This window comes from Macaca mulatta, chromosome 5 (assembly GCF_049350105.2).
Source record: "Macaca mulatta isolate MMU2019108-1 chromosome 5, T2T-MMU8v2.0, whole genome shotgun sequence".
Taxonomy (NCBI): domain Eukaryota; kingdom Metazoa; phylum Chordata; class Mammalia; order Primates; family Cercopithecidae; genus Macaca; species Macaca mulatta.
The window spans coordinates 136766676-136791169 of NC_133410.1; the positions used below are offsets into that span (position 1 = coordinate 136766676).

Here is a 24494-nt window from a genome sequence, read left to right on the forward strand (position 1 = left end):
TGGGATTACAGGCATGAGCCACCGTGCCCAGCCTACCTTTCCCTTTTTAAGGTACATTTACATTGTGTAATTAGACACTTTATTCTTACAATGAATAGTATAGAAAATCTGAAGATAGGCCCGGCGCGGTGGCTCACGCCTGTAATCCCAGCACTTTGGGAGGCCGAAGTGGGCGGATCACAAGGTCAGGAGATCAAGACCATGGTGAAACCCCGTCTCTACTAAAAATACAAGAAATTAGCCGGGCGCGGTGGCGGGCCCCTGTAGTCCCAGCTACTCAGGAGGCTGAGGCAGGAGAAGGGCGTAACCCGGGAGGCGGAGCTTGCAGTGAGCCGAGATTGCGCCACTGCACTCCAGCCTGGGTGACAGAGCGAGACTCTGTCTCAAAAAAAAAAAAAAGAAAATCTGAAGATAAACTTTCTCTTTTCATTCTTTTAAAACGATAAACTTCAAGGCGTTTCCATAATCTATACTGTGTTTCGTTTGGTTTATTCAATAAATATTTGAACCTAGACCCTGGGAATACTGCAACAATAAGACAACATTTTCTCATAAAGTTTGTATTGTAGTGTGGGAGATAGATAACAATAAATAAGGTGATTTCAGATTTTTAGCAATACCCAATGAATGAAGTAAAGCAGGGCAACTGTATCAAGAGTAATATGGGGTGCAGTGTAGTAACAGTATTATATATGAAAACATAATATAATGAGAAGGAGCCACCTGCATGAAGACTTGGAAGAAGATCAGCCACAGAGAAGGAAAAGTAAATGAAAAGCCCCACGTAAGCATCAGGAGGGGAGAGTAGTACAAGATGAGGTCAGAAAGATAGGCAAGGGCCGGGTGCAGTGGCTCACACCTATAATCCCAGCACTTTGGGAGGCCAAGGTGGGTGGGTCACTTGGGGTCAGTAGTTCAAAACCAGCCTGACCAACATGGTAAAACCCTGTCTCTACTAAAAATAAAAAAATTAGCCAGGTGTGGGCCGGGCGCGGTGGCTCAAGCCTGTAATCCCAGCACTTTGGGAGGCCGAGACGGGCGGATCACGAGGTCAGGAGTTCGAGACCATCCTGGCTAACACGGTGAAACCCCGTCTCTACTAAAAAATACAAAAAAACTAGCCGGGCGAGGTGGCGGGCGCCTGTAGTCCCGGCTACTAGGGAGGCTGAGGCAGGAGAATGGCGTAAAAACCCGGGAGGCAGAGCTTGCAGTGAGCTGAGATCCGGCCACTGCACTCCAGCCTGGGCGACACAGCGAGACTCCATCTCAAAAAAAAAAAAAAAAAAAAAAAAAAAAAAAAAAAATTAGCCAGGTGTGGTGGTATGCACCTATAGCCCCAGCTACTGGGGAGGCCAAGGCGGGAGAATCACTTGAACCCAGGAGGCGGAGGTTACAGTGAGCCAGTACCATGCCGCTGCACTCCAGCCTAGACCACAGAACAAGACTCCATCTAAAAAAAAAGACAAGGACCAGATTGTGAAAGGCCATCATGCTTTGAATGTGAATGATCTGAAAGTGCAATGGGAAGTGTTTAGAGGACTTCAAGCAGATGAGTGGCCTGATTTATATTTTTTAAGACCTACTTTGGTTTACTGGGGCAAGAGTAGCAACAGAGAGAACAAGCCGGGCGCGGTGGCTCACGCCTGTAATCTCAGTACTTTGGGAGGCCGAGGCGGGTGGATCACAACGTCAGGAGATCGAGGCCATCCTGGCTAACACGGTGAAACCCCGTCTCTACTGAAAAATACAAAAAATTAGCCGGGGGTGGTGGCGGGTGCCTGTAGTCCCAGCTGCTGGGGAGGCTGAGGCAGGAGAATCACATGAAGCCGGGAGGCGGAGCTTGCAGTGAGCGGAGATCATGCCACTGCACTCGAGCCTGGGCAACAGAGTGAAGACTCCGTCTCAAAAAATTAAATAAATAAATAAATAAATAAAGCAACAGAGAAAACAAATAGGAAACTATTGCAATGATGCAGGAAAGAGTACTGACTTTAGGTAGCAGTGGAAATGGAGAGAAGTTTTCCTGGGTTCAAGATATATTTAAGTTTAAATAATAGGACTTGTTTATGAATTGGATGTTGTGGGAGGGAAATCAAAAGTTCTGGGCCGGGCGCGGTGGTTCACGCCTATAATCCCAGCACTTTGGGAAGCCAAGGTGGGCAGATCACAAAGTCAGGAGATCAACACCATCCTGGCTAACACCCTGAAACCCCATCTCTACTAAAAATACAAAAAAGCCGGGCCTGGTGGCAGGCGCCTGTAGTCCCAGCTACTCGGGAGGCTGAGGCAGGAGAATGGCGTGAACCCAGGAGGCGGAGCTTGCAGTGAGCCGTGATCACCCCATTGCACTCCAGCTTGGATGACAAGCGCGAAACTCCATCTCAAAAAAAAAAAGCCAGAAATGGTGGTGCACACCTGTAGTCCCAGCTACTCAGAAGGCTGAGATTGAGAATCACCTGAGCCCGGGAAGTCAAGGCTGCCGTGAACCATGATCAACCCACTTCACTACAGCCTGGGCAATGAGAGTGAGACCCAGTCTCAAAAAAAAGAAAAAAGAAATGGTTTGCAATTTAAATCACAGATACTTCTCTCTTGCGCATTCTTTCTTTTTAAAAAGCCATCTTAAGTCCGTTTTCATCAAAAATGCTGAAACAATTTGAGACCGAGTCTACCGTTATAAATAACCACTGTCCCAGAATTTCATATCAGTAACTTCTAAAAGAGCAAACTGGGAGACCTCAGAATTCAAGGCTCCCATACAAGGCTAAAAGAAAAAGTTGGGGAAATTGTGTAATCATAAATAGAAAAATGACTTGAGGATAGGAAACAAAGATAAGAATAAATGGGTTTTTTTTCTGATGAAGCATGACTATGATCTGTTTGGATGAAGGATAGCATAGTTTCCATAAACAGAAACCCTACCTTCTGGACTTAGAGCTCTGAGAGCCAAGATTTTGTTTTTCATGTTTGGCATTCCTTCTGGCACCTGGTTCTTTGCACATATTATGTGTAGGCATATGATAAATAATCATTGGTAAAATGAATTTTTGTAACTTTGGCAAGGTTTCATTCAGTAACCAGTTATGTGTGTCTTAATACAAGTTGCATTTTGAAAAGTAGATTCTAATTTGGTCATAATTTTAGTAATAAAATAAAATATATTTATTTCAATCACTATATACGGATGGTTCTAGGACCCAAAAGGATATATTTAAATACTTTTTGTTTGTTTGTTTGTTTTTGTTTGAGATGGAGTCTCACTCTGTCACCCAGGCTGGAGCAGTGGCATGATGTCTGGCTCACTGCAACCTCCACCTCCTGGGCTCCAGTGATTCTCCTGCCTCAGCCTCCTGAGTAGCTGAGATTACAGGCACGTGCCACCACACCTGGCTAATTTTTGTATTTTTAGTAGAGACAGGGTTTTACCCTGTTGATCAAGCTGGTCTCGAACTCCTGACCTCGTGATCTGCCCGCCTTGGCCTCCCAAAGTATTGGGATTACAGGTGTGAGCCACTGCACCCAGCTTAAGTACTTTTTATAAGGAAATATACTTCTATGTAAAATTAGCTTCTAAAAATGAAATTCCAGTTGAATTGGTCTTTATTTAAAACATGTATATGTATAAAAATGTATTTGTTTTATATTTTATTATATTCATAAATTGTGTATTTTGTGAAAATAAGCAACATATTTAAGATTTCAGTAATACATGAGCCTAGTGTTTGGTTAAATTCTTTATTTATGTTGCCTTTTTTAAAAGTTATGCTTGGCCAGGCGCAGTGGCTCTTGCCTGTAATCCCACCAGCACTTTGGGAGGCCAAGGCGGGCAGATCACGAGGTCAGGAGATCAAGACCACAAGGTCAGGAGATCAAGACCATCCTGGCTAACACGATGAAACCCCGTCTCTACTAAAAATACAAAAAATTAGCCAGGCGTGGTTGCAGGCGCCTGTAGTCCCAGCTACTCGGGAGGCTGAGGCAGGAGAATGGCCTGAACCCCGGGAGGCGGAGCTTGAAGTGAGCCAAGATCACGCCACTGCACTCCAGCCTGGCTCCATCTCAAAAAAATAAATAAAATAAAATAAAAGTTATGCTTTAAGCCTGGGCGTGGTGGCTCACACCTGGAATCCCAGCACTTTGGGAGGCCAAGGCAGGCGGATCACTTGAGCTCAGGATCAAGACCAGTCTGGCCAACATGGTGAAACCCTGTCTCTGCTAAAAATACAAAAATTAGCCAGGCGTGGTGGCGCACGCCTGTAATCCCAGCTACTCAGGAGGCTGAGACAAGAGAATCGCTTGAACCCAGGAGGTGGAGGCTGCAGTGAGCCAAGATCATGACACTGCACTCCAGCCTGGGCAGCAGAACAACACTGTCTCAAAGGAAAAAAAAAAGTTATGCTTTAAATTCTATTATAATAATTTCAGTAAAGATTATGTGCTATAGAACAGGAACACATTTTTTGTTAAGTTTTAGGTGATTTGATGTGTAATCCAATGTTAGCAGCTGTCTAATTCCTTTTTCTTTTTTCTTTTTTTGAGACAAGGTCTCACTCTGTTGCCCAGGCTGGAGTACAGTGGTGCAATCTCAGCTCACTGCAGCCTCTACCTCCCAGGTTCAAACGATTTTCAAGCCTCAGTTTTCCACATAGCTGAGATCACAGGCATGCGCCACCATGTCCTGCTAATTTTTGTATTTTTAGTAAAGACAAGGTTTCACCATGTTGCCCAGTCTTGTCTTGAACTCCTGACCTCAAGTGATCCATCCCCCTGCCTCAGCCTCCCAAAGTGCTGCGATTACAGGCATGAGCCACCACACCTGGCCCTAATTCCAATTTATTACATTGTTTTACTTAACTATCTGGTCCTTTAAAAGAAATACATGAAGTCTGGCAGCCTGTTGTAAATTTGCATATATTAGCATGTAAATACATAAAATAATCATTTTCTATTTTGTTTTGTGAGGGTAGAAGGTCCAGCTTAAAAAATGTGTCTGACCTTTTTGTGATGGGAGGAGCTCTTGTTTTAGAATCTGCAGCTCTCTTGCACTGGCTAGAGAGGGAAGGTTACGGCCCTTTAGGAATGACTGGAATATCCATGGGAGGACACGTAAGCCTTTTTATTTCTGCTTACATTTAATTATGTTTATGTTTGTAAGATCTAGAGAACCTGGTTATTTTAAAAATTCACTTTAGGTATAGAATTAGTTTTGGTAAAAGTAGGAAGCAGAAACAGATTCCAAACTCTTATTCCAATTATGAAGTAATGATGTTAATTTTTTGCATGATTTATATAGACACTGTACTATTCCACAGTTGTATCTCAGGTATTAGGTTTAATATTTTATTACAAATTAATTATAAAATTTAACTTTTCAAGTCTCAAGTATAAATGCCCAATTTTGCTGTTACATTGGTCAAGATAGCTGAATTGGAAAATACTTTCCATTTATCTATCTCCCTAGTACCACCAACCTATTTTACTTTTTGTCTGCCTTTCAGAGTGTACTAAAATGGATTCCTAATTGCTTTTCTGTCTCTAGTCTTTTATTAATCTTTTTCTTTTTTTTTTTTTTTTGAGACGGAGTCTTGCTCTGTTGCCCAGGCTGGAGTGCAGTGGCTTGATCTCGGATCACTGCAAGCTCTGCCTCCCGGGTTCATGCCATTCTCCTGCCTCAGCCTCCCAAGTAGCTGGGACTACAGGTGCCCATCACCACCCGGCTAATTTTTTGTATTTTTAGTAGAGACGGGGTTTCACCATGTTAGCCAGGATCGTCTCGATCTCCTGACCTCGTGATCCACCCGTCTCGGCCTCCCGAAGTGCTGGGATTACGGGCATGAGCCACAAAGCCCAGCCTCTTATTGATCTTTTCCTTAACCATTTCTCCTCCACACCCTAACTATAGTGATCTTTCTAAATCTTGTCTTTGTTCTGTCTTGTTCAAAACCTGCCAAAAGCTTGTGTGCACACTGGGCTCCAGCTGTGTCACATGCTAGCATCCCTCTAGTGCTCCCTTATTCTCTTTCACCTAGCTGAGTAACAGCTTACCCTTCTGTTTCAGCTGTGACACCCAGCCTTACCTCCAGACTATACTTGAAACTCCCATTAGTAACTTTTTACTGTACTTTACTGACTTGTTCAGCAGTCTGTTTTCTCCATGAAGCAGTTGAGACATAGAGGGCCAGGAATATGCTCTGATTTATTACTTGGCACATATTAGTCACTCAGTACATTTTTTAAAAATTATTAGTATTTTGTTTGTGTGTGGGCTCAAGTGATCCACACAGGTTGGCCTCCCAAAGTTTTAGGATTATAGGTGTGAGCCACTGCACCTGGCCTAAAAAATAATCATACCCCAACCTAGGCAACATAGTAGTAAGACCCTGTCTCTACAAAAAAATTGTTTAAAAAATTAGGCATGGTGGCACATCTCTGTAGTTGTGGCTACATGGGAGGCTGAGGGGGAGCCCCCGAGTTTGAGTCTGCAGTGAGCTGTGATCATACCACTGCACTCCAGATTAGGTGACCCAGACAGAAGCGAGATTCTATCTCAAAATAATAATAATTATTATTATTATATGAAGTTTCTTTATTTCTCTTGAATTTGAAAGTTAAGTTCAAAAACTTACTCAAATTTAAAACTACACTGGGCGCAGTGGTTCACACCTGTAATCCCAGCACTTTGGGATGCTGAGGCAGGCACATCACCTGAGGTCAGGAGTTCAAGACCAGCCAGACCAACATGGTGAAACCCCATCTCTACTAAAAATGCAAAAATTAGCCAGGTGTGGTGGCACACGCCTGTAATCCCAGCTACTCAGGAGGCTGAGGCAGGAGAATCGCTTGAACCTGGGAAGTGGAAGTTGCAGTGAGCTGAGATCGTGCCACTGCACTCCAACCTGAGCAACAGAGCAAGACTCCATCTCAAAAAAAAAAAAAAAAAAAAAAAATTCAAAACAACTACCTGACAGTGAAACAGAAGATGGAAAAGGATTTATATTCCCACCTAGTAGTGTTTCCATTGTTATCACCTAGGTCAGGTCCTTATAACTTTCACCTGGATTACTGCCTATTAACTGGTCTTCCTACCTCAGCTCTCCCCTTCTCTATTCAGTCCTGTAAACTACTATCATGTTACCTTCTTTGAATCACTTCTTTGACAATACTACTCCTTTGCTCAGACCTCTTTATTAATTCTCGATTATCTATAGAACAAAGGACCTCTAATCTGATCCTGATCAATCTTTCTAGCCCTACATATCTCCCTCACTTCATTGGCCACATGTGCCTATTGACCATCCCAACTGAAGCATATTGGTTATTTCCCTATGAGACCCTGTGCATTCTCACCATCTTGCCTTTGATCATACTGATTTATTTCTATGGAAGACAAGACCCTATCTTTCATTCCTCTAGAAGACTCACCCATTTCATGAAGCCTGCCTTTCCCTCCAGCCCAGAAGGGAAAGTAACTTTTCCAGAAGATAAAGTTCTCCCTTCTCCAAAAGGGAGAGTAATTTTCCCTTCTCTAATCACACCCATTACATTATTTTATATCTATTATGTAATCTGCTTTGTGGTTCCCCGAATTCTTCGCATACTCAGTCCACCTCAATGGTCTGTTTTATAGTTGTGATTTTGCTGTATCTGAGTAAGTCACTTAAGTAATGAGTGTGTTTACCCTGCTGCCCAGCATCTACATCTCGGCATCTTTGCTCCATATTTACACAGTAGAAAGTAGCTCTCAGTGAATGGTCTTGAGGTTACTTAAAGTTTTCTATTACATTTTACTGCTTTCTAAGGGGGAAATTAAATGTTGTTGAATTTATGATTTGGGAAGTTTAATGAGGTTGCTAGACATTCTCACAAATGTTTGCAGACTTTGTGTTTATCTGACCAACTTACTGCACTGAATGCTTATTAATATTAAATATTTTTATTTTACTGAATAGAAACTCTACAGAAGCTCTCTAAACTATCTGTTATATTACAGATGGCTTCCTTAGCGGTATCCAACTGGCCTAAGCCCATGCCATTGATTCCATGCCTGTCTTGGTCCACAGCATCTGGGGTCTTCACTACGGTAATTTAATTGTAATTAATATTAGGTAGCTATATATAATTAGAGGTAATTGTTTTGGGGGTCTCCAAAACCACCCTCAGCTTTGGTGATTCATGGAAGGAATTATAGGACTCCTGAGTCGTATGATGATATAGTCATAATCATGATTAAGGCTTAACTACAACAAAAGAAACCAAGAACAAGCTTCCGAGATTCCTCTCCTAATGGAGTGTTACAGTTCATGCTTAATTCTTCCAGCAATAATTATTGACAGTAAGTGCAAAGCGCTGTCCATCAGTGAAGCTCCCCTGAGCCTTGCAGTCCAGAGTTTTTATCAGGGGTTAGTGACTTGGATAACTTCTGCCTAGCATGCACCAAAAATTCAGAAGGAAAGCAGGTGTTCAGCAGAAACTGCATTGTTTATATAAGCAGTTTAGATACAGTGACCCAGTCTTATCTTTTAGGAAAAGTTTTATAAAAGTATAGAAAGCTGTTTATTGGTCAATTTCCCAGACTCCAGTTAAGGGCCAACCTTACATGCAGGCGAAAGATAGGCAGTCTCAGGCCGGGAGCGGTGGCTCACACCTGTAATCCTAGCACTTTGGGAGGCTGAGGCTGGTGGACCACCTGAGGTCAGAAGTTCGAGACCAGCCTGGACAACTTGGTGAAACTGTGTCTCTACTAAAAATACAAAAATTAGCTGGGCATGGTGGCATATGCCTATAGTCTCAGCTACTTGGGAGGCAGAGGCAGGAGAATCACTTGAACCCGGAAGGCGGAGGTTGCAATGAGCTGAGATAGTGCCATTGCACTCCAGCCTGGGCAACAGAGTGAGACTTCATCTGCCAAAAAAAAAAAAAAAAAAAAAGATAGGTAGTCTCACACAGTAATAATAACAAAAGTATTGGGCAAATTGCCTTATGATGTGGTTTGATCTTAATTTAGCTTATTATTTCAGGGTGTGTTGAGTAAATCAATTAATTGGCGGGAGCTGGAAAAGCAATATTATACCCAGACAGTATATGAAGAAGAAATTATTCACATGCTTGAATACTGTGGAGTAAGTATTTCACTTTCCATCCAACATTGGTGGAGGGGGGAGTTGATTGTATATTTAATGATTCAGGTTTTTAAAGAGAATAGCAAATTTTTAAAAACATAGCTAGCCGTACATACTATTTTTTAACTTCAAAAATTGTTCATTTTTTCCCGGGCATGGTGGGTGACACCTGTAATCCGAGCACCTTGGGATGCCCGAAGCGCGTTGATCACTTGAGGTCAGGAGTTTGAGACTAGCCCAGCCAAACCCATCTCTAAACACCATCTCTGTAAAAATACAAAAATTAACTGCATGTGTTGTTGGATGCCTGTAATCCTAGCTATTCAGGAGGCTAAGGCAGGATAATCTCTTGAGCTTAGGAGTTGTAGGTTGCAGTGAACCAAGACTGTGCCACTGCACTCCAGCCTGGGTGACAGAGTGAGACTCTTTCTTAAAAATAAATAAATAAAAATTATTTTAAAATAAAACACAGATACAGAGAATCATGCAAAGCATATATGTGGTTTACTACATTTATTAAAAGCCAAACACACTGTAACTACTACCTAGGTCAAAAATAAAACTTGACCACCCAAACCAGAAACCCCTTCAAATGTGTCCTAATCACAAAGCCTTCCTTCCTGCATTATTAGTGATCATTATCCTTATGTTTATTCCTTCTGCTTTTAAAATAATTTTATGATCCAAATGTGTATCTGTAGACCCTATAGTTCTTTTATTTGAAGTGCCTTTAATAAGTTGCCTTCTGACAGAAAACCAAACACCACATGTTCTCACTCACAGGTGGGAATTGAACAATGAGAACACTTGGACACAGGGCGGGGAACATCACACACTGGGGCCTGTCGGGGGGTGGGTAGTTGGGGGATGGATACCATTAGGAGAAATACTTAATATAAATGACAAGTTGATGGGTGCAGCAAACCAACATGGCACGTGTATGCCTGTGTATCAAACCTGCACGTTGTGCACATGTACCCTGGAACTTAAAGTATAATAATAATCAATCAATCAATCAATCTGTAAAAAAAGAAAAGAAATAAGTTGCCCTACATCCCTTTATGTTCCTTATAATTTATTTCATGAAGAATTTAGGTTATTTGACCTGTAGGGTTTCTCACAATCTAGATTTTTCTGTTTGTGTTCGCATGGTACAGTTCAGCATTTTGCTCTACATTGCCTGAAAATTGGCAGTTGGATCTAGATAAAGGCTTGATTAAACTCATTGTTTTGATTTCTTTCACAAGGCTATAGGAAACACATAATATCTGATTTTCTCTTTTTTTATGATGTAAGCCTCTACTGATGCTTAATGACTGTATCAATACATTGATTGTTGCTGATATTCTATCATTTCTTTTTCATGTATTAGTTTGAATACTTTTATAGGGAGACACTTACCTCATATATTATTTACTTACATTGTACGGTCATGTTATGCATAACAATGCTTCAGTCACATATATAAAGTGGCCCAAAAGATTTTAATACGATATTTTTACTATACCTTTTCCTTTTCTTTTTCTTTATTTCTTTTTTTTTTGAGATGGAGTCTTGCTCTGTCACCCAGGCTGGAGTGCAGTGGCACAGTCTCTACTCACTGTAACCTCCACCTCCTGGGTTCAGATGATTCTCCTGCCTCAGCCTCCCAAGTAGGTGGGATTACAGGTACCCACCATCACACCTGGCTAATTTTTATATTTTAGTAGAGACAAGGTTTCACTATGTTGGCCAGGCTAGTCTTGGAACTCCTGACCTCAAGCGATCAACCCACCCTCGGCCTCCCAAAGGGCTGAGATTACAGGCATGAGCCACCATGCCTGGCCTACTGTACCTTTTCTATGATTAGATATACAAATACTTACAATTGTGTTACAGTTGCCTACAGTATTAAGTACAGTAACATGTTGTATAGGTTAGTAACCTAGGAACAATAGATTACACCATATAGCTTAGGTGTGTAGTGAGCTATACCATCTAGGTTTATGTAAATACACGGTGATGTTCACACAACAATGAAACCACCTAATGATGCATTTCTCAGAACATATCCCATCATTAAACAACACATAACTGTATTTATAAGTCCTTAAACTTAGAATACAGTTTTGAGACTTTAACAGGCAATATTTCTTTTTTTTCTTGATTTTTTTTTTTTTTTTTTTTTTTTTTGAGACACCCAGGCTGGAGTGCAGTGGCACGATGTCAACCTACTGCAACCACTGCCTCCCAGATTTAAGCGATTCTCCTGCCTCAGCCTCCCAAGTAGCTGGGATAACAGGCACACACCACCATGCCCGGCTAATTTTTGTATTTTTATTAGAGACAGGGTTTTGCCATGTTGGCCAGGATGGTGTTGATCTCCTGACATCATGATCTGCCCGCCTCAGCCTCCCAAAGTGCTGGGATTACAGGCGTGAGCTACCACGCCCAGCCAATAATTTTTAATTCTGGTTAGTTCAACCAGAGAAAGGGATTTGGGGACGCTGGTGTCCTCTTCTGTTTGAATTTACGTTACTCATTTGTAAGACTTTTAGAAGTTCAAAGGTTAAGGCAGATCATGGATTTCAAAACTTTGGCTGTTAAAAAAAAAAAAAAAAAGATGCAGGCTAAATGATACCCTTTACTGTTAAGTAGGAAACAGCAATAAAGTGTAAGTCATTTATCTTAGTCCTGAGTTAAATTTTGATACCTCTTTCTTTTTTAAAAAAATTATGAGGCTGGGCACGGTGGCTCACGCCTGTAATCCCAGCACTTTGGGAGGCTGAGGCGGGTGGATCACTAGGTCAGGAGATCAAGACCATCCTGGCTAACACAGTGAAACCCCATCTCTACTAAAAATACAAAATATTAGCCGGGCGTGGTGGCGGGCGCCTGTGGTCCCAGATGCTCAGGAGGCTGAGGCAGGAGAATGGCATGAACCTGGGAGGAGGAGCTTGCAGTGAGCCGAGATTGCGCCACTGCACTCCAGCCTGGGGGACAGTGCGAGACTCCGTCTCAAAAAAAAAAAAAAATTATGGTAAATATATACAACATAAAATTTACTATCATAACCATTTTTATGTGTATAGTTCAGTGGCATTAAGTATATACATGTTGTGCAATCATCACCACCATCTATCTCCAAAACGTTTTTATCTTTTCAAACTGAAACTTACCCATTGAACAAAACTACTCATTCCTCCCTTCTCCCAGTCTCTGGCAGCTGCCATTCTCTTCTCATTGCTATGAATTTTACAGCTATAGGGACCTCGTATGAGTGGAATCATACAATATTTCTCCTTTTGTGTCTGGCTTATTCACTTAAGATAATGTCTTCAGTGTTCATCCATGTTGTAGCATGTGTCAGAATTTCATTCCTTTTAAGACTGAATACTGTTTAATTGTTTGAATGTACCACATTTTGTTTATCCATTTATTCATTGATGGACATTTGTCTTTTCTCTTTTTTTTTTTTTTGACAAAGTTGTTAATAAAACCCTATTTTATATTAAATAATGTTTTCTTTCATATGTTCAGACAGATTCTTTCAAAATGGGACAAGAGTTTGTGAAATGCTTCACTAGCAGTGCAGACAAGCTAACTAACCTTAATCTGGTTTCCAGAACTTTAAATTTAGATATAACAAACCAAGTTGTATCCCAAAAACCTGCTGACTGCCATAATTCTAGTAAAACGTCTGTCAGTGCAACATCAGAAGGACTTTTATTGCAAGATACCTCTAAGATGAAGTGCTTCAATCAAACACTTTCAACCAACAAAAGTAGTTATACAAGTTGCAACCCTCAGTCATACCGCCTACTTAGTAAAGAACAAAGAAGAAACAATCTTCGGAAAGAATCTTTAATATTTATGAAAGGTGTCATGGATGAATGTACTCATGTAGCAAATTTCTCAGGTACTAATTTTTATATGAAATTGAGAATATTTGCTGATGTGTAAATATTTGTGAAACATTTTAAAGGATGCTTTATAAGATAATTTTATATATTTCAAGGGTATATTTTTTTGTTGGCTCCAGAATATGTTTGCAAAGATAGATAAATGTATCACATTCTATCTATGAAAATTTAAGATTATCTTACTCATTAAAAAACACACTGGACAGCCGGGCGTGGTGGCTCATGCCTGTAATCCCAGCATTTTGGGAGGCTGAGGCAGGTGGATTGCTTGAGCCCAGGAGTTCAAGACCAGCCTGGGTAACATGGTAAAACCCTGTCTCTACCAAAAAAAATTACGAAAAAGTAGTCATGTGTGGTGGTGCGTGCCTGTAGTTCCAACTACCTGGGAGGCTGAAGTGGGAGGATCACTTCAGCCCAAGGAGATGGAGGTTGCAGTGAGCCAAGATCACACCACTGCACTCCATCCTGGGTGACAGAGCAAGACTCTGTCACACAGACACACAAACACACACTCTGGAGCTGGACACAATGGCTCACACCTGTAATCCTAGCACTTTGGGAGGCTGTGGTGGGAGGACTGCTTGAGCCCAGGAGTTTGACACCAGCCCAGGCAACATAGTGAGACCCTATCCCTACAAAAAATGTAAAAATTAGCTGGGTGGCCAGGCCCAGTGGCTCACACCTGTAATCCCAGCATTTTGGAAGGCCGAGGCAGATGGATCACTTGAGGTCAGGAGTTTGAGACCATCCTAGCCAACATGGTGAAACCCCATCTCTACTTAAAATACAAAAATTAGCTGGGCATGGTGGCAGGCGCCTGTAATCCCAGCTACTCAGGATGCTGAGGCAGGAGAATCACTTGAACCCGGGAGGTAGAGGTTGCAGTGAGCAGAGATCGTTCCACTGCACTCCAGCCTGAGTGACAGAGCAAGACTCCATCTCAAAAATAAATAGGCTGGGCGCGGTGGCTCGAGCCTGTAATCCCAGCACTTTGGGAGGCTGAGGCGGGCAGATCACCTGAGGTCAGGAGTTCGAGACCAGCCTGGCCAACATGGTGAAACCCCATCTCTACTAAAAATTCAAAAATTAGCCGGGCGTGGTGGCAGGCGCCTGTAATCCCAGCTACTCAGGAGGCTAAGGCAGGAGAATCGCTTGAACCCAGGAGGCAGAGATTGCGGTGAGCCAAGTTCGTGCCATTCCACTCCAGCCTGGGGGACCAGAGTGAGACTCCATCTCAAAAAATAATAATTAAATAAATTAGCTGGGCGTGGTGGCACATGCTTATAGTCCCAGCTACTCAGAGGCTGAGGCAGGAGGATCCTTTGAGCCCAGGAATTCAAGGTGGCAGTGAGCTATGATTGCACCACTGCACCCTAGCCTCAGTGACAAAGTGAAACTCTTGTCTCCCAAAAAAAAAAAAAAAAAAAACCACTAGATTGCTGAGTGTGGTGGCATTCACCTGTAGTCCCAGCTACTCAGGAAGTTAAGGAGGGAGGATCACTTGAGCCCAGGAGTTCAAGGCTGTAGTGCACTATGATCTTGCCAGTAAATAGCCACTGCACTTCAGCCTGGGCAACATAGTGAGATCCCATCTTTAAAATAAATTATTGAGGTGATGCATACCTCATGTACTCTGATGTGATTATTATTTTTTTTTTTTTTTTTTTTTTTTTTTTTTTTTTTTTTGAGACAGAGTCTTGCTCTGTCGCCCAGGCTGGGGTGCAGTGGCCGGATCTCAGCTCACTGCAAGCTCCGCCTCCCGGGTTTAGACCATTCTCCTGCCTCAGCCTCCCGAGTAGCTGGGACTACAGGCGCCCGCCACCTCGCCTGGCTAGTTTTTTGTATTTTTTAGTAGAGACGGGGTTTCACCGTGTTAGCCAGGATGGTCTCGATCTCCTGACCTCGTGATCCGCCCGTCTCGGCCTCCCAAAGTGCTGGGATTACAGGCTTGAGCCACCGCGCCCGGCCTCTGATGTGATTATTATGCATTGCATGCCAGTATCAAAATATCTTACATCATGTAACCCATAAATATACTGTGTACCCACACACACAAAAGAAAGAAATTAGTTAATTTTTAAAAACCACAGTATTTTGTATCATTTTTAGAATGTTTATCTCGTACTAGAGATGAGTAATGTAGCCTATTATAGTTGATTTTTAACTTAATCAAAAATGTTTAGGCCGGGCGTGGTGGCTCACGCCTGTAATCCCAGCACTTTGGGAGGCCGAGGCGGGTGGATCACGAGGTCAGGAGATCGAAACCATCCTGGCTAACACGGTGAAACCCCGTCTCTACTAAAAATGCAAAAAATTAGCCAGGCGTGGTGGTGGGCACCTGTAGTCCCAGCTACTCGGGAGGTTGAGGCAGGAGAATGGCGTGAACCCGGGAGGCAGAGCTTGCAGTGAGCCGAGATCGCGCCACTGCACTGCAACCTGGGCGACTGAGTGAGACTCCGTCTCAAAAAAAAAAAAAAAAAATGTTTAGTTTGATGAATGTTTTATTTACTACATTGTGTGGTGTTTTTTATATTCTAATGTGTATATGTTGAATTTTTTAAAATTCTATACCTAGTACCAGTTGATCCAAGCCTCATTATAGTGGTTCAAGCCAAAGAAGATGCCTATATTCCACGAACAGGAGTTCGAAGTTTACAAGAAATTTGGCCTGGTTGTGAGATCCGATACTTAGAAGGGGGTCATATTAGTGCTTATCTTTTTAAACAAGGACTCTTCAGGTAAGATGGCTGGTCTAAACGGCTAATTCGTTCATTTGTTGTTTGTTTTCTGGATTTTTTTGCTTCAACAAATATAAAAGATTAGATATTTTTATTATCTGTTTCAATCTTTGAATTCCCCCCCTCACCTCCCACAAATCTCACATTGAGTTAATTTTCCCTCTTTCCTAGGATTTCATCTTCTTCTTTTCTTTTTCTTCTAGAGAACTAGGCATGATGTATATCATAGGCATGCTTTATCGTGTGGCTTTCCCCTCTTCAAATATTAATGGCCAGGTATTTTAGGATGTGAGAAGACGATCACGGCTTGTTAAAGTTGCTTTGGTGCATCAAGAGTTTTTTCACTCTATTCTGATGTTTTTTCAGAATGGCCTGAACATCTGTGGAATAATTTAGCAATGTTTTTCAGTTAGCAAGTGAATATTGAACCTTAAATAAGAAGTGCTTTTAATGTTAACAACTTTATATGACTCCACTATTTTAGTTAGAACTTATAAAAACTTTTATGCTAGCCGGGCGCGGTGGCTCACGCCTGTAATTCCAGCACTTTGGGAGGCGGAGGTGGGCGGATCATGAGGTCAGGAGATGAAGGCCATCCTGGCTAACACGGTGAAACCCCGTCTCTATTAAAAATACCAAAAAAAAAATTAACCAGGTGTAGGTGGTGCACAGCCGGCCGTAGGTGGTGCATGCCTGTAGTCCCAGCTACTCGGGAGGCTGAGGCAGGAGAATGGCTTAAAACCCAGGAGGTGGAGCTTGCAGTGAGCCAAGATTGTGCCACTGCACTCCAGCCAGAGAGACAGAGCGAGACTCCGTCTCAAAAAAAAAAAAAAAAACAAAAAAAAAAAACCTTTTATGCTAAAACTAGTTCTCTGGTATTCTGCATTATTGGAACATATTCATCATGTTATTATTAATGGTTAAATAAATTAGTTCACATAAATGATTAGATCAGTGCCCTGTTCATAAGTGTTCAAAAAAGCTGCCAACTGGATAACTATCTAATGGAAGAATTGTATGTGATATGTTTGACATGTTTTAGCTCTTGTTAAGGTAAGAAATAATTTTCGTATGTTGTTACTTATCTAGCTCAACTTATAAATGTCACCTTTTTGCGAAATAGACCAATTCTTCAAGTCTGTCATGTCTTGAAGGATATAGTAAACCTTTCTTTTTATAGTATGATCTTTTAAGAAGCATTCATGCAGCATTTGAGTCCCTATTGGTGAGTGAGCAGACTATCCAATACTCATTGGCCCTCTGGCACAACAAAATTAAAACAAATAAACAGGCCAGGTGCAGTGGCTCATGCCTGTAATCCCAGCACTTTGGGAGGCCGAGGTGGGCGGATCACGAGGTCAGGAGATCGAGACCATCCTGGCTAACACGGTGAAACCCCGTCTCTACTAAAAATACAAAAAATTAGCCGGGCGTGGTGGCGGGCACCTGTAATCCCAGCTACTCGGGAGGCTGAGGCAGGAGAATCACTTGAACCCGGGAGGCAGAGCTTGCAGTGAGCCGAGATCGCGCCACTGCACTCCAGCCTGGGCGACAGAGTGAGACTCTGTCTCAAAAATAAATAAATAAACAAACAAACAAAAATCTGTGACTACCTAGGGTTGCTAGGGTTGCTTAAGAAGAGTCTAAAGTTCTGTTATACCTGTGAATGCAGAGGACCCACTTGTTTGCATTAGTAAATTAGTATCAAATTTATTTCACTCTTTTGTGTATCTAAGTGGGAGTATAGCTAAGAGGTATTAGGAAGAGTAGATTTATAATCAAAGTCAAATATGAAAACTCAAAAATGCTACTATGAAGGCTTCACTTGAGAGACATAAATGTTAACTATTATCATGTGCCAGATGCTAGGGCAATTGCTCTGTTATTATCCCCTTTACACAGAATAAAGGGAACAAAAAAGATTAAGTAACTTGCTCAGGTGGAGTCACTACTAAGCTATTTGACCTCTTCCATTCCCCATCAGTCACTTCAAAACTTAACAGAGTTTAGATGACATTGGAATAGTAGAATTTTTAAAAATTCAGTCTTTTCACACACCAAACATAAAAATAAAAGAAGCTGCCAGGCGCAGTGGCTCACATCTGTAATCCCAGCACTTTGGGAGGCCAAGGTGGGGGTTGATCACAAGGTCAGGAGTTTGAGCCCAGCCTGGCCAATATGGTGAAACCCCGTCTCTACTAAAAATACAAAAATTAGGCCGGCGCGGTGGCTCAAGCCTATAATCCCAGCACTTTGGGAGGCCGAGACGGGCGGATCACAAGGTCAGGAGATCGAGACCATCCTGGCTAACCCAGTGAAACCCCGTCTCTACTAAAAAATACAAAAAACTAGCCGGGCGGGGTGACGGGTGCCTGTAGTCCCAGCTCCTCAGGAGGCTGAGGCAGGAGAATGGCGTAAACCTGGGAGGCGGAGCTTGCAGTGAGCTGAGATCCGGCCACTACACTCCAGCCTGGGGGACAGAGCGAGACTCCGTCTCAAAAAAGCAAAAACAAAAACAAAAACAAAAAAAAGTACAAAAATTAGCCGGGCATGGTGGTGCACGTCTATAGTCCCAGCTACTCAGGAGGCTGAGGCAGGAGAATCACTTGAACCCAGGAGGCGGAGCTTGTAGTAAGCTGAGATTGTGCCACTACATTCCAGCCTGGGTGACAGTGAGACTCTGTCTCAAAAAATGAATGAATGAATAAATAACTAAATAAAGCCATTCCTTTATGTGCTCTAATATTTTGTGTTATTTAGAGCTTATTGATAATACAAGTGAATAAGAGGCTATTTAAATGATTAAAAAGGGACATGTACCTTTCCTAACCCTTCTCACATGTACACAAGCCCGTATTGTAACTTTAGGCACCAGGAAGTAAACAAATTCAGATTCATTCCACAAGAGCAAGTGCCTGGAACTAACTCTTAGGAAAAAAATTATCCAGTGGGCAATAATTTCAAAGTCCTCTTTACTTCTCCCCTATTGCTGTCATATCTATCTTCAAAACAAAATCTCTTTATGTGTTTACACCAACATGCAAATATCGACCTCTAATTTTTTTCCCTTCTCATGGTTCATTATAATTCACAAGGATCGAATCCTTGAGCCAAAGAAAGACAAGCATGTTGTAAAGCTATGACTTCCCAACATATTGGAAATAATAATCTATTAGCAGGCTATCAGTTTCAAAGATAGTCTTTTTTTTTTTTTTTTTTTTTTTTGAGACAGAGTCTCAAGTCTGTCACCCAGGCTGAAGTGCAGTGGCATGATCTCCTCTCACTGCAACCTCCACCTACCAGGTTCACACCATTCTCCTGCCTCAGCCTCCCGAGTAGCTGGGACTACAGGCGCCTGCCACCACACCTGGCTAATTTTTTTTTTTTTTTGTATTTTTAGTAGAGACGGGGTTTCACTGTGTTAGCCAGGATCGTCTTGATCTCCTGACCTCGTGATCCACGTGTCTCGGCTTCCCAAAGTGCTAGGATTACAGGCGTGAGCCACCACACCCGGCCAAAGATAGTCTTAATAGCTTTGTTAGGATGTCAGGAAATGCTTAGTTGAACAAATGGGATACAAAATTAATATATCATAGTTATTATTTAAACTGCATGAAAATATAGACATGCATTTTCTTTTTTCTTTTTTTCTTTCTTTTTTTTTTTTTTTTTTTTTTTTTTGAGCCGGAGTCTTGCTTGTCACCTAGGCTGGAGTGCAGTGGCGTGATCTTGACTCACTGCATCCTCTGCCTCCCAGGCTCAAGCAATTCTCCTGCCTCAGCCTTCCAAGTAGCTGGGATTACAGGCGCCCACCACCACACCCTGCTAATTTTTGTATTTTTAGTAGAGGTGGGGTTTCACCATGTTGGCCAGGCTGGTCTCGAACTCCCAACCTTGTGATCCACCCACCTTGGCCTCCCAAAGTGCTGGGATTACAGGCATCCACCACCACACCCGGCTAATTTTTGTATTTTTAGTAGAGACGGGGTTTCACCATGTTGGCCAGGCTGGTCTCGAACTCCTGACCTTGTGATCCGCCCACCTTGGCCTCCCAAAGTGCTGGGATTACAGGCGTGAGCCAGTGCGCCCGGCCTAGACATGCATTTTCTTAAAATCCTGGAGGAAAGATATGAAAAGATTAACAGTAGATGTGAGTGATGGGATTATGATGTTTTCCCCTTCCTATATTTTGGATTTTCTGAATATTCTGCTATGAAAATGTATTATACAATAGAAAAAAAAACAGCTTTAGAAAAAAATATCTTGTGAGTGGGGCAGGGTGTCGCAGGACTATAGTTCCAGATACTCAACAGGCTGAGGTGGGAAGATAGCTTGAGGCCAGGAGTTTGAGGCTGCAGCGTGCTACGATTGCACCTGAGAGTAACCACTGCACTCAAGCCTAGGCAACATAGTGAGATCTTCGCTCTAAAAAAAAAAAAAAAAAGAAAGAAGAAATACCTTATGGAAGATAAAATTTGTCTGTTCGTTTTCAATTGAAATATTAAAATATTCGGTAAAGTTAATGTAGGAAACCAAGGCTTTTGATTTTAAGTAGCTAGGAACATGTTCATAGTAAATGAAAAGCATCTATATCATAATCTGTGAAACAGAATCTTACATTCTGAAAAGTCACATAATTAATTTTTAACAAAGTGATGATAAATCAGTCCCTTTTTCTTTCATAATTTATTTTATACACACACATCACACACATATGCCACTGTGTGTGTGCATGTATGTGTGTATGAATATATATATTCTAAGGCACAAAAAAGTGCTTCAGAAAAAGATAATGCTTCTAGATCCATCAAAGTTGGAAGTATGTTTGATGTTTTCCAGTAGTGGTGATAAAGTTGCATGCATCTGAGGCGGGCGGATCAGTTGAGGCCAGGAGTTCGAGACCAGCCTGGCCAACATGGTGAAACCCCCTCTCTACTAAAAATACAAAAAGTTAGCAGGGTGTAGTGGTGCATGCCTGCAATTCTAGCTACTTGGAAGGCTGAGGCATGAGAATCACTTGAACTGGGAGGCAGAGGTTGCAGTGAGCAGAGATCATGCCACTACACTCCAGCCTGGGCGACAGAGCAAGACCCTGTCTCAAAAGAAAAAAAAAGGCCGGGCGCGGTGGCTCATGCCTGTAATCCCAGCACTTTGGGAGGCCGAGGCAGGTGGATCACGAGGTCAGGAGTTCAAGACCAGCCTGGCCAAGATGGTGAAACCCCGTCTCTACTAAAAATACAAAAAAAATTAGCCGGGCGTGGTGACACGCGCCTGTAATCCCAGCTACTCTGGAGGCTGAGGCAGAGAATTGCTTAAACCTGGAGGGGCAGAGGTTGCAGTCAGCCGAGATTGCGCCACTGCACTCCAGCCTGGGCGACACAGGGAGACTCCGTCTCAAAAAACAAAAAAAGTTACATGGATTCAAACACCCATTCTGAGGAGGGTAAACTGCCTGTTTCATAGCTATTTAGAGAGGATGTAAAGTTGCAAGCCACAGATAAATTTGGAAATAACTTACGGTAAAGGCATTATTTGTCCCCCCTTTTTGTTAGTTACTTAGAGTTTTTCTTTCATATTTAATTTTAGACAAGCCATCTATGATGCATTTGAACGCTTCCTCCATAAATACGCTAACTAATTGGATTATTATATGTAACCAGTGTGGCCAAGATGTTTCTTACAAAAGGAAGCTTCATCCTATGATCATGTGAAGGACAAGCAGACAGCACTAATATATCTAATCACTATCAATGTAGTCTGGAATTCATTGTTACAGATCCGTTAACTATAAACTTCGAATACATTTGAATAATTTCAAGATAATATTTGAAGTAAATAATGTTAAAGTATTTTTATTATTGTTCATTGGAATCCCATATACTCAGTGTTTAGTCTGTTGTTACTATCTATGAAAACTAAATTTTTAATCATGAATAATTTATTAAATTAAATAAATTTATTCATAGAAACTCTTCTGGGTTTTAGTAAAATTGCTAAATCAAACCAAGATTTTAATATATCAGCATTTACTTTGTACCCTTATAACATTTCACTATTGACTTTATTTGAAAAACATGTTTATTTTTTGAATGTATGGTGAATTCATAATCTTGTGTTCAACTAATTTTCTGCTGTGGAAATAAATACTTTTGATGTATAAAATCAGTGTTAACTTTGAATTCTAAAATATCCTGATAGCTTCATAGATAAGTGCTTTGCTTTCTTTTTCTTTCTTTTTTTTTTTTTTCTTTTTTTGATATGTACCTCTACTTGAATACAAGTGCTTTTAATGATCAAAGTGAGTGACAGGGTGTGGTAGCTCACGCCTGTCATCCCAGCACTTTGGGAGGCTGAGGCAGTCGGATTACCTGAGGTCAGGAGTTCAAGACTAGCCTGACCAATATAAACCCCCTCTTTACTAACAGATACAAAAACTTAGCCAGGCATGGTGGCGCATGCCTATAATCCCAGATACTCGGGAGGCAGGAGAATTCCTTGAACCCAGAAGGCAGAGGTTGCAGTGATCCGAGATCCCACCATTGCACTCCCGCCTGGGTAACAAGAGTGAAACTCCGTCTCAAAATAATAATAATAATAATCAAAATGAGTGTTCTGCAGATATGCATTAGACTTTGCTAGACTAAAACTTTACTAAAGATTAGGGTTTAAAAAAAATGCCAATAGGCCGGGTGCGGTGGCTCATGCCTGTAATCCCAGCACTTTGGGAGGCTGAGGCAGGTGGATCACAAGGTGAAGAGTTTAAGACCAGCGTGGCCAACATGGTGAAACCCTGTGTCTACTAAAAATACAAAAAAATTAGCCGGGCATTGTGGCGTGTGCCTGTAATCCCAGCTACTCAGGAGGCTGAGGCAAGAGAATTTGTTGAACCCGGAAGGCAGAGGTTGCAGTGAGCTGAGATTGCACCACTGCACTCCAGCCTGGGCAAGAGAGCAGCAAAACTGCATCTCAAAAAAAAAAAAAAAAATTAGCCGGGCATGGTGGCAGGCACTGCTCAGGAGGCTGAGGCAGGAGAATCGCTTGAACCCTGGAGGCAGAAGTTGCAGTGAGCCGAGATCGCACCATTGCACTCCAACCTGGGAGCCAAGAGCAAGACTTAGTCTCAAACCAAAACAAAACAAAATGCCAAACTTATATCTCCCTACTGAAAAAGTTTCAATTCACAAAAATGGAAACATTGGAAGACCTGTTGCATTAACTGATGGATACTGTGTCTTTTTTTTTTTTTTTTGGGGGGGGGGGGTGGGGGAACAGAGTCTCACTCTGTGGCCCAGACTGGAGTGCAGTGGCATGATCTTGGCTCACTGCAACCTCCGCCTCCCGGGTTCAAGTGGTTCTCCTGCCTCCACCTGAGTAGCTGAGATTACAGGTGCCTGCTACCACGCCTGGCTAATTTTTGTATTTTTAGTAGACACGGGGTTTCACCATGTTGGCCAGCCTGATCTCAAATTCCTGACCTGGAGTGATCCACCTGCCTTGCTCTCCCAAAGTGCTGGGATTATAGGCGTGAGCCACCACACCCGACCTGACATTTTATTTATTTTATTTTTTATTTTATTTATTTATTTTTTTATTTTATTTTATATATATTTTTTAAGACAGAGTCTCTTTTTCACCCAGGCTGGAGTGCAGTGGCACGATCTCGGCTCACTGCAAGCTCCGCCTCCCAGGTTCACGCCATTGTCCTGCCTCAGCCTCCTCAGCAGCTGGGACTACAGGTGCCCACCTCCACGCTCGGCTAATTTTTTATGTTTTTAATAGAGATGGGGTTTCACCGTGGTCTCAATCTCCTGACCTCGTGATCCGCCCACCTCGGCCTCCCAAAGTGCTGGAATTACAAGTGTGAGCCACCGCGCCCAGCCTATTTTTTTTTTTAATTACTTTTTTTATATGCTTACTCTTTGGATTACTAACCATCTAACTACCCAAATACTTAACAGCTTTGGCTTTTAATTTCAGAATTTAATAGACACATATGCAATTGATTCGTCCCATATAAACTTTATTTTACAGAAAATAAAGTTTTATGTAATAGCTATTAACTCTTTTAAATGGGGGATTATATGGCTAGATTTGGTGCTTTCTGTTTATGTTAAACTTCTCTAGCTCTCAGCTAAAATGTTAAAAAAGTAGAAAATATTTTGGGGTATTGTGTGAAGTTTTACAGTAGGTATATTTGAGTTTCGTTTGAAATCTGTGTTGTCTGTGAATTATTTTTAAATAGGTATTCTTAGTTACTAAAGATATTTGAATTATAATGTGCCTTTGCAGTCTTTTTAAAGGAGATTTCATTTGTCACCTCTAATGCCTTTATCTAAATTTTTTACAAATATTTAAAAATTATTAATGTAAAGTTATTGATGGTAAAGTAGTAACTTCTTTCAAACTACTTTGGCACAACAAGCCAACACTGTACAGCTCTTTGAGCGATAAGCAATTTTACATGTTCAGATGAGAACCTTTAGTTTTAACCGAAAGTATAAAATCTACTAAAGTTATTCCACAAAATACTCTTTAAATAAAACTTGTCAACTGAATTACGATTTTCTTTTTTTTTTTTTTTTTTTTTTTTTTTTGAGACGGAGTCTCACGCTGGTTGCCCAGGCTGGAGTGCAGTGGCGCGATCTCGGCTCACTGCAAGCTCCGCCTCCTCGGTTCACGCCATTCTCCTGCCTCAGCCTCCTGAGTAGCTAGGACTACAGGCGCCCGCCACCGCG

The 24494-nt window shown here is 41.8% G+C and overlaps 1 protein-coding gene across 11 annotated transcripts in view; it reads left to right on the forward strand.

Moving 5' to 3' along the window:
- The window catches only part of ABHD18 (abhydrolase domain containing 18), a 69646-nt gene extending 47725 nt beyond the window's left edge, over positions 1-21921 (forward strand). For all 11 annotated transcript variants that reach the window (XM_078002237.1, XM_078002241.1, XM_078002236.1 and 8 more), the window contains 6 exons: positions 4968-5106; positions 7991-8080; positions 9018-9119; positions 12639-13017; positions 15597-15759; positions 21346-21921. In XM_078002237.1, the coding sequence (XP_077858363.1) occupies positions 4968-5106; positions 7991-8080; positions 9018-9119; positions 12639-13017; positions 15597-15759; positions 21346-21397 (925 nt within the window). In that variant the 3' untranslated portion in view covers positions 21398-21921. The remainder of the gene's footprint in view (positions 1-4967; positions 5107-7990; positions 8081-9017; positions 9120-12638; positions 13018-15596; positions 15760-21345) is intronic.
- Positions 21922-24494: the final 2573 nt, after the last annotated feature.